At 32.9% G+C, this 25,660-nt stretch overlaps 2 protein-coding genes across 5 annotated transcripts in view; one reads left to right on the forward strand and one right to left on the reverse strand.

Moving 5' to 3' along the window:
- Nucleotides 1-623: 623 nt before the first annotated feature.
- Nucleotides 624-13,685, reverse strand: LOC142974040 (uncharacterized). 3 transcript variants are annotated; one of them, XM_076116138.1, is made up of 7 exons: nt 13,486-13,685; nt 10,071-10,286; nt 5,760-5,886; nt 3,970-4,113; nt 2,096-3,631; nt 1,283-1,474; nt 624-816 (listed from the first exon to the last, which is right to left on the reverse strand). In XM_076116138.1, the coding sequence occupies exons 2-7, from the start codon at nt 10,176-10,178 to the stop codon at nt 671-673; spliced, it is 2,253 nt and encodes a 750-aa protein (XP_075972253.1). In that variant the 5' UTR covers nt 10,179-10,286; nt 13,486-13,685; the 3' UTR covers nt 624-670. The 3 variants fall into 3 exon arrangements, with proteins under 3 accessions (XP_075972253.1, XP_075972252.1, XP_075972254.1); XM_076116137.1 differs by having other exon boundaries at nt 13,474-13,685; XM_076116139.1 differs by lacking the exons at nt 10,071-10,286; nt 13,486-13,685 and having other exon boundaries at nt 5,739-5,876.
- A 2,372-nt stretch (nt 13,686-16,057) lies between these two features.
- Nucleotides 16,058-25,660, forward strand: part of LOC142974041 (uncharacterized) — a 36,639-nt gene continuing 27,036 nt past the window's right edge. Inside the window, exon 1 of one of the 2 annotated variants that reach the window (XM_076116141.1) lies at nt 16,058-16,426. The gene's annotated coding sequence lies outside the window, so the exon portion shown is untranslated. The remainder of the gene's footprint in view (nt 16,427-25,660) is intronic. The other variant, XM_076116142.1, reaches the window with a different exon arrangement.

Here is a 25,660-nt window from a genome sequence, read left to right on the forward strand (position 1 = left end):
CGTGATGAGCACGAGTATTTGTTCTGAGCCTGGTTGTCAAATTATCTATATAAGTATATATTTAGAAGTATATAAGTATGTTTATCAGTTATTTGGTTACCATAGTACAAGCTCTGCTTAGTTTGGAATCAAATGACCGTGTGTGAGTTGAACAAAAATATTTATTTATTAAAATAAATATTTATTTTGCATTTGTTGGTTATACACGTTAGATTGTTTTATGTGTCATATAATTAGGATTATTATGTTTGTGGTACATATCAATAGACCTACATTTTATGAATCATATTTACAGTCGTAAAAATACATATATATTTGTTTAGAATTAACAGTAATACTTAACGTATAGTTAAGTATTACTGTTACAAATAGTTATTATTATACTTGACGTTTCGACTCCAACGACAGTCAATCAAGGGAAAAGATTTTGCTCAGGCGTGTGACATAGAATTGGGCTAGTAAAAAATACCTCTCCTCCTTAAGGAATCTAGTTCAAGTTAAGTCCAGCTAATCCTAGCTTCTAATGAATTAGGAAATAATTAGTACTCTGTTAGCTTTCGGTAGAAAAATATGAAAAATTAAATTAAACGACGTACATTTTCTTAAATAAAATACACAGCCGCTATAATTAATATTATTTATATACTAAAGTGTAATAAAACAAATAAATCTATGCTTTAATGACTTCTTGTTCGGAAGCCTTCTGTCGTCTCGCCGTGATGTATTTCTCTAGGCCCCATGATAACGCTGTCATCCAGGTGAAGATGTTCAGGCAATGGAGCGTCACTGCTGTTGATGCATTGTCTTTTATCCAACCTGGAAAATACAATAATAAGAATTAGCTAAACTTTTCTGTGTTCTTTCTTATTGTGTCTCTGATTTTTCTGGGTGATTTCTTTCTCTTTTTTCTGCTTTGTCAATGTCTACATTTTCATACGTTTATAAACTAATTGCATGACATATAAAGCTTTTAAATAAACTGAAAAATTCGGTATTGCCATTTTTTTTTATTTGGTCATCAACCAACAAAAACGTCTTACACGCTTTTGTTGGTTGTTTATGGTTACAGAAAGCATTTTTTGTAGCCTCAAGCTTAAGCGCCAGATTTAGTGTAAAAACATTTGTATACGCATACTTTTCTTTGATTGATATTTAGCACTTATATGTATGTATTTCATAGAAGCCTTCTAACATTTTTACTGATTGACTCGAGATTTTCAAAGAATTTGGATGCCCAAAATTGTTGTTCAAATTACTAATGAACAATTCAAATATTTCTTACCAACAATAGGTCCTAAAGACAGGTAGACGAATCCAGCAGTAATCAGTTGTATACCAGTGGCTCCAGGTAGTTTATGCAGCGGCACATGTGTAGGTATAACTAAAGCCATGAATACAGTCCGTAAACCTTTCCCGAAGCCTATTATTACGGCCACTAGTAGTACCACGTAACTTGTCTGGCAGTATGCTAACACTGAAAGAGAATGTGATTGTGTTATTTTGGTTGGTGACGTGTGCAGAGATTTTATACAAAATGTCATCCCCTATTTGATCCCCTTGGGAGTAGAATTGATCAAAATCCTTTCTTAGCCTACGTCATAACATCTATCTGCATGCCGAATTTCAACTCAATCCGTTCAGTGGTTTGAGCTGTGCGTTGATAGATCATCATGTGGGTAAGTCACAGTATATTTATTGTATATAAAGTGCTACAAAAGTAAGAGCAATTTAATTATTGCATAAGCATTTATGCACATCCGAGCTGACGCTGTGCTACAAACCCTGCATATTTGTTAATCATAAGCCAAGACGTTTAATTTTATTACTTAAGTAAATAATTCCTATCTTACAAAATTTTATTCAAGAAAATTACGTTATAATAATTCCACATCTGCAATTACAAGTTATAACCATAATAATTTATAAGTAAATACTGAACCCAGCTAATCTCATAATTGCTTACAATAAAGATGCAGTTGAGTATGATAAGCTCACTCGGCACTAACACAGATCATAACTATTTAATACCTGATAAATTATATTTACGTTCAACGCGTCATATTGCAATTAAATCATAAAAAGATATTTTACGTACCAACTCGTCCCATTGCCATAGACATTACTCCGAATAAGAAGAAGGAATTATTATCCCATCCTATTTTTCCAGCGACGAATGGAATGCTGAACCTGACGCAAATATCAACGCCAGCTAATAATGACATGAACACGGCCACTTCTGCTTTTGTTTTGCCATAATCTCCGAGGATAAAAGGTGTCAAAATTGAGAAGTTAAGCTCGTTGAAATTAGCTAACGTTATTCCCAACATTAAGTTGATAAATGTGTAATCTTTTAATAGATCTAGGTCAAAGAATAATGCTACTTTTTGACAGAATGTAAGGTTTTCTTCTTCGGCATCATCTTCATCAATTTCTTCTGGTTTTTGTTCAATCACTTTGTCATTTCCATTGTCATCAACGTGCGTTATAAGTAGTTTCACTTTATCAGTATTGTCTTCATTTTCTTTCAAATATTGTTCGAGTTTCAACGACGCTTGTTTTAACACTTCACTTTCATAGTTAAAGTTATTTGACTTGCGCCGGTGCCTTGTACGATAAGACTGATTGCTGTGATTGTCTTTTAAATATTTTCTGTCTTCGCTTTCTTGATCTTGGTTTCTAAGTGACACGTTACTGTGGTTATCTTTGTTGTACTTTTCTCCGTACTGACCATCCATTTTGAATGATTTTATGCTTTTACTTCCAACAAAATGTTTCTCTGCCCTGTCTGCTATCACTTTTGCTTGTACCGGGTCTATTTTTTCAACGACTGCCTTTTCATCGGCTTTCAAATCTTGAGGCGCTTTTAATGTCGGACAATCTTCTATTTCGGATTCTGGAATTTGTGTCTCCAGAGTTACAGAAGTTTTACGTTTTGGCTTGTATGTATCACGTTCTTGCGCTAATACTCCTAAATTAACTGCAGAATTCTTCTTAGATTCATTTAAGTACAATGTCGATGATTTACGAGAACGATTTTCTAACAGATTCGTCATCGACGGCTTTTTAGAATTTAGTCGAGAGTTCAATTGTGAGTTTCTGTTAGAGCCTTCTCTTGAAGATACTCTACTTTTCGACTGCCTTGACTGGCTGAAGTAGCCATCATTAGCTCGCAACATCATGGGGATACCGGGATCCGTGATCTCGTATCCTGGGTTCACTGGGTCATCCTCATTGTAAAGATACTGACTTGAAAATGCACTAAGATTTTTAAACTTTGAAACTTGACTGAAGTATCCACTTTCTGGTTTCTTAGTCTCCATTTCGGGATTCTTGTTGTCTGATTTGAGGAGTTTCTCCTGATCTTCGTTTTTTACATTTGGTTTCTTCGCATGCCATTCTACTGGTTGTAGTAGAAGTGCGCAAGCTATAGCGTGTAACGAAATACCACTGACGATTAAAATGGCTCCCGTTTCTCCGAAAATAGAGAATAGGGTAGTAATAATGTATGGCCACATGATTGGTCCTAGTCCAGTGGTTGTCCATGATAGACCGGTTGCTAATCTTCTTCTGTTTTTCCAATAAGTGTTTAGAGCTAATGCATTAGCTGAACTGCTTATACCGTAACCAGCACCTGTAAATTTAAAAAGAGTTGTCGATGTACAGAAAATCTATGTTTTTTCATCTCTTTACTAAAATACTGTGGTCATTTGGCCCATGACCACGGTCGAAAACAATTCAATCGAATTTGAGGCAGCACATAGTGTATCGTAAAATCTTAATTTGAATTCTGTGGTATCCTCAAAAGTCTGATTTTGGAGAAGAGTACCTACCTTTTTTTTATCCTTAATTTTATACCTTATTTTTTTTTGTTATATCTATTTTGTTTTTTGAATAGTTATTGTTTTCAAAGTGCAAAACACAGTATGCAAAGCTATGATATGAAAAAGATATGGAGTTGACTACACTTACCATATAATATTGAAAAAGATATCAAATAAGTAAGAAAACTGTAAGAAAACGTAGTACACATCAACGCAGTGAATACTATCATAGCTCCTGTCAAAGATACTTGTCTATAAGTGAACGTCTTGAACAAAGGCCCGTTTGCCAAACCTGAAACAAACAAGAGAATATTGTAACCTGACAACTCAGTATATGCCTTGATATGCACGATTTATCTAGATTATAATATAGAGATCTATATGTATTTCTAAAATAAAGTTACTGTGTCAAATAGTCTCGGTCAGGTTACTGATGTTCTAAATTATAAATTTCGTAAAACTCTACCAGACGCGAATCTGGCTCACGAGATTCTCTGGAAAGCTTTTTTATTAAAAGACTAAGAATTCTCTCGTGTCTCAAGGACTTTTACAAATACACAACGTCTGCGAAGTAATTATAATAACTAACAGTAATACAACCATAGGCGAAACAACTATTTGTGTATCTCACAAATAAATTGTTCCGTGTGGGAATCGAACCCACGATCTCCCGAGGCAATGGTAGCGGCGCGGCGGCGTGGCGACCTTAACCATCGGCCACGTAGGCAGTCAAGTTATTGTTTACTAAACAATACAGTCATATTAATTCCTAGTAAATCAAATCTTAAAATTGACAAATAGATAACAAGTAATATAATCTAAACAACAAACAATGTGTTTATTTCCACGGAACTACTTATCAGTTCGAACAACAATTTAATTAGGTCGAATTGTAACTGGAAACCTGTAAAAACAAAACATATGACGTTGGAAATTGCACAACTGTCAGTGAGGTGGTTCATTTCTAGTAATGCACCGAATATAGAGGCTTAAGTATCCGCTCGAAAAATTGGTTGGGGAAAAGGTCTTTCCGCATTATAGTATGTATGAACTTATAATAAAATCTTTTCTCTACACAAAAAAGCTTGATATTTGGGTACCTCACGAGCTCACTGAAAGAAACCTAATGTACCGTGTACTTATTTGTGATTCTTGAAGCCATAGAGATTTTATTACAAGTTCATACATACTATAATGCGAAAAGACTTTTCCACGACCTAATATTTGTGTGATCTATGAATCATAGGTCTAGACAGACTTCTATAGATCAGAATACTTCTATAAATATATTACAGTCTATGATTTATAGAGGTTTGTCTAGACTTTTATAGTCTGATAGCAATGTCTTCATTATTATGCGACTAGCTGACTCGCGCAACTTCGCTTGTGTCGCATAAGAGAGGATGGGACAAAATTTTCCCCGTTTTTGTAACATTTTTTACTGGTGCTCTTCCTCGATAAATGGGCTATCTAACACTGATTTTTTTTTTCAAATCGGACCTGTAGTTCCTGAGATTGGCGCGTTCAAACAAACAAACATACTCTTCAGCTTTATAATATTAGTATAGATAGATTTGTCCAGAGATGTAATTAAAAAATACTATTCACGCGAGCCTTTTCATCTCTGGGCTGCGACATAGTCAGAAAATTGTCTAATTATTCGTAACTACACGCGTAAACACCATTTTTCTTTAGAAACTGAAGATTACTGTCAATTTAACTACGTCAATGCGTAATAACTCTAACTGAGAATCTATTCAAATAAGTATTTCCTCGCGTACGACATTTAGAACATAATACCGTCGAAATGTTAACAAAACAACGTCCTTCGAAAACAAATAAGTAGTACAAAACAATTAGTATTTGCTTGTATAATGAGAGCTAATTATGAAGGCCGGTATGGTATCAGGGAGTTACCATGCGAGGCGCGTCACGCACCGACGCAAGACGTTAGGGCAGAGTTCATGTTGATAATCGTGGTCGTCTCCGAGCTACTGATGCCGAGGCGAGAAAACTTGTCGCGGAATAGCAGCCCGAACTGTTGGAGAATCGGCAACGCTGATAGCTGGAAAGAAAATTGATATGTGTTAGATAATGTGAGGAATGGATGGCGTTTGATTGTAATAATTTATATTGGTTGGGTATCGAAAATATTGATTCTACAGTGCATTGAATGGTATATTTACTAATTCGTTTATACGTGTATAACGTATTTACTCTGTCTTTCGTATTCTTTTAAAATTTTGCTGCATTGTTATAATTTTCGCAGTTTTCCAAATGTTATAGCTACTTTTCATCTGGGTTCAAAATCGTTTTCTGTGTTTCGCAATAAAGCTATAATTTTCTGCAAAGGTATATCAGTAACTGTCCCGTGATACCCGAAAATGTTTACAATAAACATTACCGATAAATCGGAAAAATAAAGATTGTGACATTACAAACTTTATCTTATTTTAAAGCACCATAGGTTATCAGTATTTCCACGAGTGAGGTCACGAAGGTCAGACATGAATCGCTTCACTATGCAACCAGATGTATCTGGTTATTCTAGAATATGTAGGGCGATGTTTTAATAACACGGAAAAATAATAAACGTTTTACGGGTGAATACCGAACAGATAAAGTTTGTGAAATGAATTTTCAATCACTTACTACCTTAAAAACTAGAAATAGAGAAATTACTTTCAACTAGATCTTAATAAAGGCACGTATCTCAATTTTTTTGAATGTTTTAAGATAAAGCATGAATATTTGAATATATTTACATACATAAAATTAACATAATTTTTAAGTATATGTAATTCTAAAATGATTGCAAACTCTGAAAGACATTTTCCTAGTGCCATGGCAAATGATTTCCTCGATCTTATAAGCAAAAAAAAGAAAATGGCCACCGTGGTTATTAGCCAAATATAGAAAAAGAAAAGATTTGTATTGACCTTAGTCAATAGTAATAAAATACAGTCAGTAACAATTTAGTCTCGTTCACGTTACTGTGTAATTATCGGTAAATAAATGAACCGGTACAGTGCATATTTTATGATTCCAAAGAATTACGATTATATAACATGTTGTGAGTAAACATGCGCTCATATCTCGCTTAACAGAAGTTAATCTGTATATTGTTTTATTACAAGATGGCCACTAAGAACAGGGTGGATTCGTATCGTTAAATCATCATTAATCATGATTGCATATTATCAGGGATTTATTTAGAAACGGAAAGGAACAATTGATGGATTGCAAAAATGCAACGGCCATTAATTAAATTGACGAATTACATCTGTTACTGTAAGTCTTGCTACACGCATACAGGTCGGCACATTCGGTTCGACAGTGTTTATCGAACAACAAATCCGACCCGAAGCAATTACTTCACTTGTTCGGCTTGTGCCGATTGGATAGTTCCTATTGGACTCGTTCCATTTCGGTTAAAAACAATCAGGCATGTTCGGCAAAAACTGCCACTCGACATTGTCGCTATGTCGAGTGGCAGACGTAAAAAAGACGTAAATGGAAATGTTTAACGCAACGCTTTGTAGCGGCTAGGCCGATTATTGCCAAACCGACTATGTATGTGGCAAGTCTTACTAATGCCCGGTTTCTGAGACACACTTAACGGTAGTTTATCTATTCAATAGCGTTTAAGCTCATACAAACCTGACTAGATAAATGAATAGATAAATGTTCTTCAGAAACCGAGGGTAAGTAATCCAACACATTCGTAAAATTACAAACTTTGGATTGCTACTGTTTTATTTGTAGTGTCAGAGTTGGGTAGTATGTTTATACAAATTTGAAGTTTACATTTACTTAGAAATATCAGCTACAGACGCACTAAGATTGGCTGCTGATTATATTTAAGTTTATCTACGACCTAATTACAACTTTTAAACGAAAATCATAAGGATTATCGATCTTTAATCAATGTTATAATTAGTAAAATACGCAATGATGCATGAGGCTGTCAAATGCATAAAATTAATTAGGTAGCGGTCAATAACGACCTGTGTTTCGTCAGGTTTTGTTTTTGAAATTATCTCTGGCCTATATATACCTCTAAGTAGAGATACAAATTATGTTATACAGCAACGCAAAATATGTCATTATCGAAATCTAGATATCATACGGGACTAAACATTTTTATTCATTTTACACACCTGCCAATTTGAAAACAATTATTGAAAGTTAGATACTTTACAACTAAGTAACATGGGACATGAAAACCTTTTGGAAATAAGCAAATAATAATACCTTTATGAAAATCTTTTTACGTGGATGAAAAACGTTCTGAAAAGAATATTTAGCAGTTTAGGTGTTAAATGCTCAAAGTTATCGTGTAAAACGAGTGTCGATATCAGATTTCCGTTTTATATAATCTTTATTTATTTATTTTTATTAGCTCCGTGTTCTTAACTGCCTGTCTCACGTAGCATCCTATCATTTACATATTCGTATAAACATTTTGATTAAGTTCATCATTAATTGTAAACAGGCAATCTGCAGTACTGCATGTTTTATTAACATTACACAGAGTCAAATAAATACACTGATATAGAGTTCATCATATTGTATTATCATTTATGACTTTTGTGAGTCTCTATTATTTTTTAGACTGTAGTATAGCATGTGACTGCCGCGTAAAGGTCTCGGGTTGAAATCCTGGGTCAGGCGAAAAGGTCTTGCCTGAGATTTCCTGTTAAGAATTTCTCAAAGATTGTCTGGAGTTAGGAAGTTGAGTCTGTAGATCTCCGTGCCTTGGACACTAAGTACAGTCATCGATCCTGCACTAGATCTCTCACTGGTGGTTCCGGTTTCGTCGTCTCACTGGACTATGAGAGTAAGGGAATAGGGAGTGTACCTGTGTATCGTGTATATACTTGGACACTACAAACAAAGTCTTGCGCAGTCGGCTGGATTCAATGAAACTGGCCGCCGTAGCCGCCGTTTTTTCTTTTCGCGCGGTTTTAACTGTCAATCTTACTAAGGAGTAAAAATTATTTTTTTTATGTGATTTACTTTTTTTAAGTGTGTTGCATCGTTGTTATCGTGAGCGTCATCGATAAGCCAACGCATTCGACTTAATTCGTCTCAAGGGCTTGATAAGCTATGCATTTATATACCTACTTTATATTTCATTAGAAGCCGACACTAGACATTACGTCTGTTACTATTAAAAGACGTGATATTAATTTATTCTTTGTTGCACATATTTATTGCCTGTAGCAACGACATAAAATTTTCCATGGGACTTAACAACTTTGAAGATTGTTTCACAAGGTCGGAAAATAGACTTTGAATTGGATTCTTTTTCAGGACATTTTCTACGTGTTGATATGTTTTTGTATGAAGAATATTGTAACCTTGATAATCATAGGTAAAGAGCATCTAGGTTCCAATATTTTGGTTTTAATTATTGTTATTCAAATTAATTATAAAACAAAACACGAACTCTGTGGAAGTAATTTATGATATACCTACCTACCTAGACCTACATATTATTTTATGACACATCTTATTTCATAACTAGGAAGTAAAAAACATGTGAAGTTACATTATTTGAATACTTTTACTTTCCCTCTTAATGTTTGCTTCATGTCTTTTTATGAGAAGTAGCTCCTTTAGAATAAGTCATTAAGATACTGATCTACTTAATTTATGGCAATATGGACATTGCCTAATGCACTTGAATTTAAAATTCTCATAGGGGACTTCTTGTTAAAATACGAAAGGTTTAGCAACTGCAATCGAATCGAAGTAATTCTTGAAAGAACTTCAAGATTCAATACTGTTACTGTGTGTTAAAGCGTGGTCATTTCAGCGCTGTTAACTTAACTACCTAATCCATTTATAATGTATATAATTTATTTAGTAGTTTCAGGTGTTTCATTCAGGTAATTAATTAAAGTTGTGTTTCACAGTTCTAAATTTGTTTGTTAGAACAATAGACTCATGAACTATACATTAGATCTCAAAACAGATAAAATTAATTTACAATACAATAAAACACCAAAATATTTGTATTATCTATATAACCATCAATACGAAATTTTACTGTTCAAAAATTGACGGACTCGATTTGAATCTGTTCTATATAAAAACGAGTAAATGTACAATTAAAAATAAATACTAAATACTTGGCACGAATTCCAAAAATAATTTTGCATTGAAAATCCTAATCATCTGTTTTGTATTTGTAGCGAAATATTTGTGTTTAAACAAAAGTATATAATAGATTTATTTACTTACATTAGAAGCGCCGGCGGCGACCACAATCATCCACCCCCAACCCCCATCGGGGGGGATAAAATCCCCCTCTTTCCTCAATTTAGTTTTAACCTGCTTAACTTTAGTCATTTTGAAACTTAAACACCACTACAGTCGTTTACGATACGAAATGGACTGATAAGTTTTTGTAAGCAAACGGTAGAACTTTACTCGAATGAATCGAGTGGCACACGTTTCCTGCAACAAAGAGACTTGTTCACTATGCAAACATATTATCTCGAATGACTAAAGCTATTCATTCCTACGTTTGTATCCGCTGCGACTGTTATCTATACATACTGCGTTAAATCTGTTTGTAAACCGACTAATGAGCGACACGGATAAACAATGCAATATACTATAAATAATTAGCTTGTAAACGTGAAATGCTATTCTAGCACGTGATTGTATTAATCTAAATTAAATGCGATGATTCTTTAATTAATTGTTATTGGCAGAAGTAACGTGTAAGTATTGCTGACATCCCGGTTCATTCAAAAGCGAAGAAATGCGAATTTCATTCTCGAAGGAATCAGGGAAACACGTAGATTTAAAATGAAAATAATCTCAATTTTTTTTTATCAAATATACATATTATGTATGTTCATTCTAAACAGCTGTCTCACGCACTAATTTGGATTTTAAAAATTCGTTTTGATCGTATTAATGCGAATCAAACTATCGATCTACTTACATATAATTCGATTTGTCGAGTATACTAGCAAATATGATATTTACTTAGATAATAATAAAAAAAAATTGAATATCTACACAATATTAGATTAGTTTAGGCTTTCTATCATTCGAATTTTGTGGAACTTGACAGTTGTCCTTTTTTCTATCAATCATAATGTGAAATGTTTCAATGCATATCAGTGGTCAATAAAATATTTATCACGCTATCATCGAGCAGTAATTGAGCAACGCCCTCAGGTTAGATACTCGTATCAGCCATCGTCAACGTGATGCATATCTATATGGTACATAGTCATATAATATTGGGGTCAATTTAATATTTAACGTTTAATACTAAAAATCTCGTAGGCGCATGCTACGCGTGCTACGGAGTGGAGGCAGTCGCCGATTTTTTATCTCGGACCAGATTGTCGCACGATTTACACATGAAACTTATTTGAAATCTTACCTGTAGATCTTATAATAATTTGATTTAGTCCGACAATTTACTAGAGAGTCTTGGCATGCACAAATTATCTAGATTATAATAAGGAATTCTAGTATTTTTAAAATAAAGTAGTTATATTAAACATACCACCTTCAGTTGCATAAACCTGCGGGTCACTGATGTTTTATATTTTAATTGCTGCAAAGTACACCTCCGTCATCCGCGAACCTTGTTTACCAGGCTCTCTATTTAGTTGTTGGATTATAGTGCTTTGTATTATACATCCCAGTAATGTACAAAAGCCGAGCCATTAAAAAAATATTTCATTTTTGAACAAACACCGTTTCCGAGATAACTGCACATTGGTAATTGTGATATAAACAAAAGAGTGTGATATGACAATTATTTGTTTTATACAAATGACCTTAAATGTAGGGACAATGTGAGATAGACTGTGTGTCTAGTTGATATATTATTTTAATAATGACGTACACACAATGAATACATTAGTTCTGTAAAAGATGAGCGATTAATTCTGGTTTTCCTGCTTTAATGAATTACTAGGTACACCTAGTTACTAAACGGAAAAACACCACAAAGAAATAAAAATTAATTGATGATTAATAAAATGTACTCCACGGAAGTATGTAATCAAAATAATATACAGTTCTTCAAAATGGTCAGATGCGTAGTACTCGTAACCGGCGATCCTGTATGACAAAGACTGTATGAGTGTGAACCAAACAAAAGAAAAAAAATGGCCAGGAGTTTCTTGCCAGCTCTTCTCATTGGCCCTACCTTCGGAACTGGTGGTGAATTCACTCTCTGTATCATTGTCTCATAAATGTTATTGATAGCATTGATTATGACAGCATTTGACCTAAATGATCAACAAATTATTTGATTTTGAATTTTGTAGGGTTTATAGCAATGTGACGATCTTTAGATTGTACAAAAAGGGCGTTTAAAATCACGCATAAAAATCTGGATACGGTTATCCATATCCGAATTCGACACTGCGATTTGCTATTTCTTTTTACTAGGCATATTTTAGCCAGAAGGTTTTCCAAAATGGTGAAGGATTGTGTTCGCCTATATGACTATAAATGCTTAAGTACCTAACATAATGTAACTAAGAAACATGACTAATAGATTCAAATAAATAACGGTATGATAATGATTAGTTGTAGTGTCTATCATTAATAAATGGGTATAACCCGACTTACTACATACCACTGCTTGAAGAGGAAAACTAATAATGATTTTCTATGGAAGGAAAATGACGACAGGCAAGTTTTTAAATTAACTAACTAGGTACCGCTTGAGATATCGTCCGCGAGAATAGATTTTCCAGGGTTTGTGTATATTTTTCAGGCTATAAACTATCTGTGTACTAACTTTGTCATCAAAATCCGTTTAGTAAATAGTAGCTACCGAATAAATTACAAAATATTATGATGATGTTGACAACGATTCATCGGTCCAGCATCATCACAGAAGAGTGGTTTTGAGAAAGAAAATTATAAATTTTCTTTAACTAAAACAAAATGATGCTGATAAATTCTATAACCAAGAAAACTTTGTACTATGAGCATTGCGATGTCCATCACACGAATGTATGGTTAATAATAGCCAATGAATTATTCCTGATACTAAAGTCCAATGTCCATAAGAATTAAATGACGACGAACGCAACAACATATAAAATTATATTAGTAACTATGTATTTAATCATAATAAGTCACTAGCCGCATATGCGTGTTCTTGGGTTTACTTTTCAGCAACGGATCTTATTCCGTTAAACTAGTATTTAGACAGTTTTCTTCCTTGATTTAGAAATTAGGTACATAAATATAATTTAACCCATTAATTTCACACTGCTGGGCAAAGGTCTTTTGCTGAATTATGAGAAGGATAGAAGAATAGACCTTTAGAACTCAACGCTGGCCAAGTACGGATAGTGGGTTGACGATTTCGCATAACATCAAGAACTCTTTTCAGGCAGACAAGGTTCGAAATCACGATGTTTTTCTTCACCGTTAGAACAAGTGATCATTATTTCTAATACACATAACTTCGAAAAGTCATTGGTGTGTTGCCTTGGGTACTATAACTCTCTACCACTTGCATTATCTTGATTTAAATGTATTTATACTGTTTATATAATAGTCTGCCAAGTTACATTTAAAGTACCTAATACCTAAGTATGTCTATGTACATATAAATACATAATTTATTCGCTTCGTCCTCTGTCATACTTACTCATCAACTTACAGTCTCTAGTCAAGAAAATATGACACGTGCTTTTCTATTTTCCTGTGTAAATCTTGTGTGCAGAATTAATAACATACATTCACTAAAACCACAGACCGCAATAATATTTGCCACAATAATTTTATGACACGAACATATTGTTTTTTCACGGATAAAAATAACGTGAACGTAAATAGAGTGTATTTTTTTTATTCCTACTCATTCTAGATGGCTTTGAAAAAAAAAGTTTTTTTTTAAATTATCTATTAATTAGGTACTCATTGATTTTGTCCCAATACTTGCCATTTTATTTTTAAAGTCTCAACTCCACAGTTTATACCCTCTGTAAATCCACTTAGGTACTGTATGCACGTACTTTATACAAGATTATTTATTTAGTAATTTCTTGTCTCATAATCTCTCCTTTTTGAAAATAATCTACAAAAAAAGCATGGCAGTCTAACCGAATAAGGAATTCATCTTTTTTAAATTAGTCATGCATTGTGTAGTTGAACTAGACCTAATTCAACGAAAGCAGGAATTTTATATTTTATTGCAATGTTTTGTTTTTATTATTCCATTCTATTTACATTTTACGATTAATATGTTTTATCGCTAAGAATTACCTACACGCTGATTGAAGTACGCGCTAACACGCTTGCATAGCGTGGCTTTATAATAGTGCCTATAGAATTATATGAGACATACTTCACTTATCTTCTTGTACAACTAAAGAATTTAGAATGCTTGTATTCACCTACTTAATGTTATATCCTTTCGCAATAAAACATGCTACTTGTAACGTTTAGTCGTGGAACCTTAATATTAAAATTGTCAGTCTGTTAAATATCTAATATCAAAGTCGTCTCTGTATGTTTGCGGTTCATATAAATTTGAAGACTGCCTAACGCTGTAGCGCATTTTAGAAATATGCTGCCTAAAAGTGACGTTCTTTATTGAGATATGTTAGATTGTTGATGTAAGCTGATTAATTTAGGAATAATGAGAAGACTAAACTTCATGTAACATTGGAACTATCCAACTTCAAGCACTAGCTTAATAATAATGATTTATATACGCAGGCTAAAGTACTTAGGTAGGGAATAAAGTTTTAATGAACTAGGGAGGTAGGTATGTACCCACCAAAATATTATTATTTTGTAAAATAAAAATAACAAGATTATGAAAGTTGCAAAAAAGGTTCGATTTGTAAGAATAAAGGTATAGATGCGTACATAATATACTCCAGACATTAAAAATATTTAATTCGTTTTAACTTAATTAAATCACACAACTAAGATTTAAATAGAATATTATTTCTGTTCATAGTTGTTTCGCCTGGCGCCACCAGCGATATTCCAAGATAATAAAATGTTCTATTTGTTAGGTTGGCTATAAAAATAGCAATGTGTTTTCTCTGACAGCTGTCTGTTGTTCGGCTTCGGTGTTCACATTGCGCCATCGAACACGCGAAGACTCTGTTGGCTCGATGCATACACACCATTATGCAAATAGAAGATATATTAGTCTATGAAACATTTTAATAAAAGTGTTGCTACGTAATAAATTTTGCACAATTCATGGTAAATATAAACTGGTATAAGATAAATTATTTTGATATTTAAATTATTAGATACATTTAAAATATCTGATAACATTTTAAAGTACGGCAAATTTTTAAGATTTTAATTAGATGATGAATAGCGGTCAACGTCATAATAGCGATAAAATTATTAATCATGTTAAGTATTAAGTTGTACAGCAGTTTAACGATTATAAAGGGGGAAATAGTTTATATAATTTATACTGTTTTCTTTTTTCGATATAATTATATTTTTGAAATCTTATCAACAAAGGTTGGGAACAAAAAATATAGAAGTGGTCTCATTGTTTAACAATACTACCAACTAACAGACTAAAACAATAAATTATTTCAATAAAGCATAACATATTAAATAAACCCAGCGTTAATGGTTTAATTGTATTAATAACAATGCTTTAAAGCGTACATAGCAGTCCTTATTTAACAAATAATTATAGTAAAAATGTCATCGAAAAGTATCTTACATTATCTGTATCCACTTTGTCTATGGTCACCGTGTACAGTATAGTGCGTTTCGTGAAAAGTGGCGCAAATACAAAAATATGAAATTTAAGAAAATTTTACAGAAATGTAATCAGAAATTTGTCTAAATACAAATTCACTGTGAAATAAATTACTTGTACTAATTATATTTCATCATTAAAATTAGGTTGGTAGGTATCTTGAAAAGTATTTGAACGCACATAAACATGGTATGTCACATTTTTATGTAATAAATTTGTATTTACTAATTTACTAATATATAATATTTTTGGTTGACCATATCTAGAACATTTGGATACCTTGGTATTTTTTTTTAAACCAGAATAACTTACAGATTTATAAAACACTAAGAATATTCGTATTATCGTCTTTGACAGATCTCCATTCTCCATTATATCATGTCAAAAACGTCAGAATTTCATAAATAAAAAAAATTCCGGCTTTAAAAAAAATGCCCATAAGGTGCCACGACTCGTGGCATGCACTGTAACGCACACTATGCAAAGTGCTTAGTAACTTTATAGTGGCAAGTGGCAACGTGCGCACACAAAGCAAAGTGTGAGTGCACACATTGACAATCAAGCAGAAAAGTGATGGTAGCGCGGTGGGAGGACGATTATTGTTTTGTTTTAAAAAAAGTGTTGCGTTAGGTTAAAGAGTTGTGCTTTTGAATTATATGTTTATCGCGTATATTTCATATCCTCCTTACCGTAATAATAAATATTTTAATTAAATTCTCAAATAACTCATTTACGAAAGTATTTTAATTCGTTTGCAAACTCAAAGTAAAGTGAAATTCTTTGTTTTCCTATACGTACAAGTGTTATGATATTGCAATAATTTTGAAGAGACTATATGGGAAATAATTTTGAAACGGTGAGTAGTCTGTTGTTTAAATTTTCCCTGTAAGAAAACTGTCGTGACCTTTATTTTGAACATAAATTACCTGCCCTACTTACAGTGATGTACCTACACTAAAAAGTTTCAAAACATGTGAGTACTATGTAAAAAATTCGATGAGATAATTCGATTTTATTTTATGTAATTATATCGTAAATTCTATTCGATTGTTAAACTTTTCTGCTGGGATTTTGTGTAGAGATAAGCTTTAGAGTTTAAATGGTAGCTATTTTCTTTTATTTTATTGAATTATGTAGTTATTGCGTGTGTATTTTAAAGTTATTCATCATAGATACATACATCATTTTTTAAACCAAAGGTCAATGGCCTCTTCTGCCTATTGTGTTACAAAATCTTATCAGTAGGTTACTAAATCAGCAAATTAAATGAAGTACATACAAATAATCTTTATTTATTTCATTATATTTAACTAATATTTTAAATTAATCTGTAATTGATATCAATAATTTATTGTCACTGGCATGTAAAACAAATTGGCATCATAAGGTTAAAAAAAGTAATGCAAAGTTTTTAAAACTCTTTGTTGTGTATTATGCCAGTACATTTTAGTTAGTCATTGTCATTTTTGGTGTCCTCTATAGGTTGCATTATTATTCACAGTTGCTAACATCGAACAATGAAAAATTATTCATAAAATATTTAACCACACATTTTATTATTTACTATATGCTGATTTGTTTTTATTATGACTGGCTAGATTGAATGATATTGTTGAGCTAAGAACATTACCATTGTGTAGTTCAATACAAAAACAATATTGCTTTTGCAAGCAGTTTAATTTAATTCCATAAATTAATCAAGTGAATTAGGTAGCTATGATAGTATCAGCTAATTTCAGGTTTATCTATAGATACTTTATAATCTGTAATGGTAAAAACATAATTTTTATCATTGCTGTTTTGTTATTCTTTAGGGTAGTGGTTACTATAATTTCAATCACTCTTCTAGTCAAGTTGTCCAAAAATATTTATTCGTTAAAATAGCAATTCATTTTTTAAAAAAAATATAAAAATGTACATTGTACAGGCATCATATTTGAAAGAGTTTGAGTAGGTATTTGAAATAGTTCAAAATATTGAAAATTATTTGCATGTTACCAATTAATTGATGAAACTCTTTCTGGCTGCATCCATGTTATATGGCTATATAGATTTGTAACTAATTAAAATTCAAATGGCAAATATTAATAATTTTTTGTTTAAAAATATTTTGCCCTGCATTATTAGTGTTGTATTTTCATTATAAAAAAGAAAACTTAATAATGATTTTATAACCAAACATAGATTTTTGCTGAAACCTTATTGAACAAATGCAGCTGAGTTGATTAAAATGAGTAATATATTATATTTGAAGGCAAAGTCATAATTGCATACTTTGCTGTTTTATTATCTAATTACAAAGTCCACTGTGACATTGTGATGCCCTGTTGCGGTTGGTCACAGGAAAATTTACTAATTTAGGAGTCATACTTTTATTACATTTTTATTGATTAAACAAAACAGATGTATTCCTAGTTAATAAATAATTGGAACTTACTGAATAAAAATACCATTATGTTTTATGTAAAGCTGTCTATTTTGTTAGTATGTAGGTAGGTAAAATAAGTATGTCTAGGTCATTTGGTTTGAAAATCCTAGATTGGGACTGTTTAAATAGCTAATTGTGATTAGAAATATGCAGGTCTGATGTCTGTATTATCTAAGTGCTAAACTAAGAACTAGGTATTCATGCCTCATGGTGATAAAAAAGAATTTAAATATTTTGTCAATTTGCTGGCTGATTGTAAAATACCTAGCAGACAACTGGACCAAAAAAATAACATTGCATAGATAGGTACTTAGATAGGTTGGTAGACATGAATTACAAAAAAAAATGTATTACACTATGGTTTAAAAAAATCGACTAACAAGACCACATGAGAGTATAATTTCGTTCGATATCGACACTTAAGTTCTATTTGGAAAACGATGATTCATATTATGGCAGTAGACGTGCGTTTGATCTCGTAATGCATCCGTAAAGGAGTCTTTCTGTCTGCGTCCGTTAGCAATCGATCTGTGCTGATGCGACATATAGAGAAAGTTAGAAAACTGAGTCCTAGATCGACAGCGGACATCGCATTAATGTTAAGTGTCAACTTGTAATGCGATATGCAGTTTTTTGATATGGAATTACTGCAATCGTATTACGGAGAAAATGTTGCGAAACTCGGGACTGGCCCATGGAATTTAACGCTTGGTATTTTTAAATTACTAACTGGTTGAAATCTAAGTCGAAAAAGATACATAAGCTAGCTCATTATGATAGTAATTTAAACAAATATTAGATTTACAATATCAAGCATCCTAATTCAGTTCTTTGGTAATCTTCACTTTGTACTCAATACGTGAAGAAAACCACGAGAAAACGATATCTTCGATACTTCTAACTTAAAGTAGTTATGTACGTATCAGCTCGATTAATAATAAATAATTTACTTATAGAAAAATAATAGGAAAACAATCGAGTTCAACAGTTTATTACCCATGCCTTTCGTAATGTATTTATGATATTTATAAGCTAATAAATTTTACCAATAAAATAAAACTATCAATTGTTTCCCCATTATTCATAGAAAAAATATTAATACATGCGATGAGAAGATAGATTATCTTTCAAACAAATAACTAATAATTTTACAAGATAGTTTCTTATTAAGTATATCGCGTGCTTAGGGAAATATTTTTTATAACTACACTAATAAACTTTAATAAATAAATTATTTTTATGGGTAAATACCTACGAACAAAAGAAATAACTTACTACAAGACTGTTTTGTTATTAAATAACGTATATTTAACACCTTACGAAATTCTATTTCGGGTTTCGACAAACGTTTCATTTTATAGTGCACTAAAATTCTGTCTATTACATTCGGGAAACGATTGCTGACTGTATGGAAACGGTGACGAACTCATTTAAAAATACAGTGAACTTGAATATTTTTAGAAACTGGCTTTAGTTTCACAATAGGTAGGTATATGTATTAGAGAGCCTTGGCTTGGTGTTGTCCAAAATAAATCAAACAGTCCACCGTTAGCGGCATAGTCCTGTGGGTCACTGATGTTCTAAATTCTGACTTTTGCGTACCTCCGTCAGCCGCGAACCATGGCTACAAGGGACTCCACTATGTGGTTGAACCAAAGTTGTAATAGTTTTGTTCAAAACGTCGAAACACTTAAATGTTTACCTTTCTCCTTGTTCTCACCTGAGGTGATTATAACTGTAAATTTTTCGTACATCGCAGTTATGTTAAGCGGAAGTATAACTGGGTAATAAAGTTACGTTATTCTATTCTTAGATTGTCTTCAGTCTAGAAGCGAGAACACTGGGCATATTGGTTAGATTTTACACGCTTGAACGAGTCTATGAAGTTCGTATACGCTGTAACGTATACGTGCGTGCACGAATGTATACGCGCGTATCAGTGGGTCAAAATACGAAATTATGTATTGCAAAACAGTTCGTGTATTAACCAATTGTTAATGTGTATGTGTATCACGAACGTGTCAGTGTATCAGAAACCACTTGTTTTGATCGTTGTATAAGGCTTGATAATGGCGTGGATAGAATTATAACTATGGTTGCGATTGCGATTATTGGTTCTACTTTTTCGGTTTGTACATCATGTAGGTACGTTCCTTTTTTGGCCGTACAATTTGTAATGGCGCCTTGGTGTTTGTTAAAGTTTTAATAGGAAATTTGGAGTATGATATTAATAATTTAAAGATATGAGGAACGATGGCTATTAAGTTTTAATGAGAGTGCAAATATTTTAATGACAGACATACTATAATATTATGCATGTCATACATTAATTATGTGAAGATAACGAAGCGCAGATTTCATTAATCATTATCCGACCTTAATAACCTGAGAGTCCAGTTTCAACTTGTGTCCGACTATCTGCATTTTGTTATTCGTCCGATAATGAATTAGCGTCATTAAATAAATAATAGACAGATGATCATTATATTGCTTGCAGAAATGCGGGAAATAGGGGAAGTACCGCTTTAAGTAATCTTCATGGAAAATGAGATAAAACGTGAGTGAGAATCACGTTAGTGGTTCAGGATTGTATTTAATAGAAATACTTTGATATGACAACCATTGTTACCGAAGGCTATCGTGCTATTACCCAGGTAACTGGGTTGTGGAGGTAGGCAGTCGCTCCATGTAAAATACTGGTATCCAGCTGCATCTGGTGAGACTGGAAGCCGACTCCAACATAGTTGGAAGAATGGCTAGGCTGATAAAATTATCAAAGTAAAAGTATGAAAGTTGGATGTGAAAATATCAGCCATATTTGCTTTAAGAGTTGCATCTTCGTATTGTTATATTATAAATCCTAAAAAAATAGCAGCAGTCTTCGATTTTATATGGGCGTTTTCATAATTGTCACCAAATCATAGTGGGTGGAAAGTAACATAACATAAGCAAATTTATAAAGAACTGTTAATTGTTTTGTCAAGTCATGAGAGTTTTCATTAAAACCCGAAGGTCGTGTACCAGATGCAAACTGTCGATTAAAATTTATCTGTATATCTAAGCCAATTAGTTGATAATTTCACTCGTATATCTCTTTTTGCAGCCCAACTAATTTACCGCTGTCGATAATAATATGTAATTTGTAGAGTTTAGATACGACACCGTAAGTGGCTCATTGACCGAGATTTGTTAAATTGATTAAAACGTGAGGACTATCCATTGTCACGAGTTAATTATTATCTTATTGTGGAATGAAAACGATAAATATAAAATTACCTACGTGCTGATTTTGTATTGAACTTTTGTTTCAACATAGTTGGTTGTTTAGCAGTGGAAAAAATACGACTTTAAAATATTTTTTATATATTTTATTTAATATTATTATTGGCGGAATCAGGCATAATACCAGGTCAAAAAAATAACCTGTCTCTTTATTGCCTGTGTCATATTTCGGTGATAAGTCATGGTAATAACCTGTTGTTTTTCCGAGGGAACGTGGAGATTTCCCGTTGGTAAAAAGTCCTTTCCAGCTTTTTATGTATAACCATACGAAAGTCACGTATTTCTGCCGCTTCGGTTTGATGTGAAAGAAGGACAAACAAAGAGATCGCATCGATTGTAGAGGCTGAAGACCACTAAAAAGTTTCTCGTCTATGTAAAGCACTAAACCTACATAATATATTTTCAAATAGTTTCCCTCACCTTATGTTTGCAAGTGTAGTTTGTCCTATATTTGTAGTCTATTTACTTAGTTGCTTTTCAGACAATTCTTAGTCATGTGTTCGTCGTTTTATGCATATTTTATAAGCCAATAAAACTTTTTACTGGCAGTTTGTTAGTGATTTATTTTATTAGAAAACTGACAGGCAATATTTAATAAGTAGTCTATTAATTTGAGACCTAATTTAAATCTAAAATTGCAGACATATTATCTTCTGTATGCATTAGATGTTGCAGACAATCCTTCTTTCTAATTAGTGAATAACACGCATACATACAGTGCTAAGCAAAAAACGGTTTCAAGACAGACGTACATTAAATTTTAATGGGTATATTTTGAACACGCGATGGTAAAGTGATATTTTTGGGACAGATTTCGTTCTTGTAATTGGGGTTTCCGGTCTTCAATGACTTCTAGATAGTTTGATTATCATTAATTTATTTATCAACGGATTTCTGATTACGAATGTACTTTGCAATAATATACTCGATTTTTTTGCTTCGGTGATTATTACTGGTGGGTTCAGGCACCTCTTCACTGTGGTTCATAATTTTTACAAGATAAGTACCCAGATTATTACTAGTGGCTCCAGTTTAGCCCCTTTTAAAAGCACGATAAGTTAATAATTTTGACAAGAAACTTTAGTAAATTGATTTAAAGAAACATCACCTGATTTAAAACCTATATCCTGGATATGTCACTCATCTTTCAATACTGATAAATTACTAATAGGAAGTGGCATAATACTTCATTACCATAAGCTATTATCTTTCACGGGAAGTGGCGGGATATCACGGGGAAATCTTCCAACAACTATAAATTTCTGTTACAAGGCTCACACCTAAGTATGAATTATTTCCTCACCACTTTTATGGTAATTGTAACTGTTTTAAACCGGTCAGTTTAAGGAAAAGACCACTTACTTTATGATATGGCTCATGATATTGACCTGTGCTGTCTCATGTCAGTATATCAAGACATGGCAATCAGTTGCTTTACATGGGAGTGTTAGCTGTTTATGGATATCGTTCCATATTTTCTCTCTATGATATATTTTTTCTTTTTAATATCATTGAAGCGACGCATAAAGCTTTGCAGCTACTTGTCGGAATTGGAGCGTACGGCCTGTAAGGATTTGTTGTTTTGTATTAATTTGTATGGCGTCGATATGCCGATCCAGTGGACTTACATGTCTAGAGTTCGTTCAGAAAAGAATAATTACGTATTTGCAGTGGAAATAGTAAATAGGTACAACAAACTGACTAAAACTGCACGTCATTGTAGCAAGTTTCTCAATAAAATAAGCGTTTCTACGCAAATGTGGATTGTTTACACAGATGGCTATTAAAATGTATAAAATAATTGTAAATATTACATAAATTACTGTCTGTCTATTGTGACACGTTTTACTCGTGCATAGCGTCGCACGCGATAATATAAGTTAGTTTTTTCGTGAGCAATCTCTACTTGAATAAGTCTTTTCGAGAAATTTACCCAAGTTCGGGAAAACGCTGCCTTATAAATGAATCATGATTCACCCAACGTTCTTTATATTAATATGAAGTTATTTTATGTTCGCATGATTAAAAATATGTCATCCTATAAATATTTGTATTAGTGAGTACAGTAATAACTCAGGCTTCGTTTGGGTATTATTTCATATGACACTGATGATATTGACCTAAATACCGAGAGAAAACTACTCTGCCTACACTTGATTACGTAAGAGGGGACATTGGAATTCTTATACGAGTTATATTATTATTATTTCTTCGTTAGTCTACACACATATTCGGGCCGGCACGTTCGGTTTAGTATTTATTGAACATCAAAACCGAATCGAAGCAATTATGTACTGCACTTGTTCGGCTTGTGCTGATCGGATAGTTTCTTCGGGTTCGATCGTCAAAATTTGGTTTTGAACATTCAGGTGCGGCGATGTCGAGCGCTATTGTTTTCCGAACATTCATCTATTGTATATGTATGCGGTTTTGACGCCCGATAAGGTCGATTATTACACGAACTGTATATACCTAGTTAAAATTAAATATGTAAAGCAAACTTAACTAATAAATAGCTGTTTGTCATAATTCTTAGTTATTAAGTCACAATGTGATTAATGTGCTACTTCAGAGTATTGTTCCGATGCAATAAATTTTCTTGGAAGTTTTACAAGTTGCCGACTTGTCAGTTATTGGATATTGTTTTTGCATGTTTTATTGTAATGATTGACGTATGTGTCGTATTTATTGAGTTATACGTAGGTAACTTTAATCGGAATAAAATATATTTCCTGAGGAAATATGACTTCATTCCTAAGATCCAATGTTAATCAAGGTTATAAGATGGATGGAATTTTGAGAGCAGTTTTCGTACATTTGCTGTCATTTTAGCTAACAAATAGATTTTATTATCTGACCCTGTCTCATACCCTACTTTAGCTGTGAAACGGGCCCCAAGTTTTTGTTCAACTGAAACGGTCCGCAAGTTTATTAGGTTCATTGCTTGCGTTCGAGTCTCATAATGGTACAAATCGTGTTAAAAGTTTAGAGATTACTTCCTAGGAATGAAAAAAAGGTAATAATATTACTGTATCAAGAAGATACATACTCAAAGGTACAATCCCAGAACACTTATTTTTTAATTCACACTGCGTCAATAGATTTAGGTTATCGTAATCACGCGATGTTTTTGAAACCAATATCTCATCTTTGTAGCATCACTAACATCCTTTTGAATATAAATGAGAACTCGAGTCTTCACAGGTGTTAAGTAAATAAACTAGAATCTATTGTGGTAAAGTCTTTATTGATGGGTGTAAATAGAATAACCGCAGTCGCATTTCAAGTGTTTATCTAGCAACCACACAAGGTTATAGTGAACTAACTCTTGCCCGCGAATGCGTCCGCCTTGACTGTTACAGGGCTTATTACGCGCATTGTTTCCGTTTTATTGGTATGATAACTATTCTATGTCCTTTCTCGGGTTTGAAGTTATCTTTGTAGATAATTTCATTCAAATTGGTTCAGTGGTTTTGGCATGAAGAAGAGGCAGACTTTAGCATTTATGATATTTGAAGGAACTTTGTATGATATTGTAGACCGAAGTCTTATTTTAATACTTCTATAAGAGTATATTGGAACAGTGTAAAGGAAAATTTCTTAATTTGCTTTAGACTGGTTTTCCTGTACTGTATTTTGATAATCACGTGAATCGTGTCCTTACAAACGTGATCGGTTTATTCCAATAGTACTCAATGAGCAATTACAGCCATTATTTAACCGTGGCAGGAATTTTACAATCTTAATTGAAACAATGTACAAGTTTACGGTTTCTCTATTGCGTTTGCATACGTAATAGTAATAGGAAACCTGTTTGTGTGGAAAAAAAATCGCTGGTATAGACCGACAATTTAGCAGAGCATTGGCATACACGATTTACCTAGATTATAATGAAGAATTCTGTATTTCCGAAATAAAGTAGCTATATCAAGCAGGCTACCATGAGCCTAAGCTTAAAGGTAACTACCTAATTAGTTATTAATCCAAAATTTAGTACCTACCTATATCTAAGCCACTCGCGAACTTTGCATCTAAGGCTCTCTTGTGAGTTGTACTATTGCTAATTTAAAGAAAGTTGTAATATTGAATTAAAAACCAATCGATAAACTATTACACATGAGCGTCAGGTTAGTATTTTTTATTGAATTAGAATATATTTCATGGCCACCTTAATTCTGCATTCTGTAGTTACACAAGCAAGGTTAGATAAAGTACGAGCCGAATTGTTCTTGAAACTTAATTTATGTTGAAGCTTGTCGCTTCGTCTTATCACGAATGGATGCACGTAATGTCTTTGCTGACTTAATTCAATGGAATCCTTCGGGCTGCGGCTGTTTCCACGAAGTGTCGGTGGAAATATTACCTTGCTATAAACGATAC

This window comes from Anticarsia gemmatalis, chromosome 7 (assembly GCF_050436995.1).
Source record: "Anticarsia gemmatalis isolate Benzon Research Colony breed Stoneville strain chromosome 7, ilAntGemm2 primary, whole genome shotgun sequence".
NCBI classification, from domain to species: domain Eukaryota; kingdom Metazoa; phylum Arthropoda; class Insecta; order Lepidoptera; family Erebidae; genus Anticarsia; species Anticarsia gemmatalis.

Coding starts and splice junctions, on each gene's coding strand:
- LOC142974040 (XM_076116138.1), bottom strand. CDS start 10,178: ATGACTAAAGTTAAGCAGGTTAAAACTAAATTGAGGAAAGAGGGGGAT. Junction 3,632..3,969: donor ATCTTTTTCAATATTATATG/GTAAGTGTAGTC, acceptor TTAAATTTACAG/GTGCTGGTTACGGTATAAGC. Junction 817..1,282: donor GTCTTTAGGACCTATTGTTG/GTAAGAAATATT, acceptor TGTATTTTCCAG/GTTGGATAAAAGACAATGCA.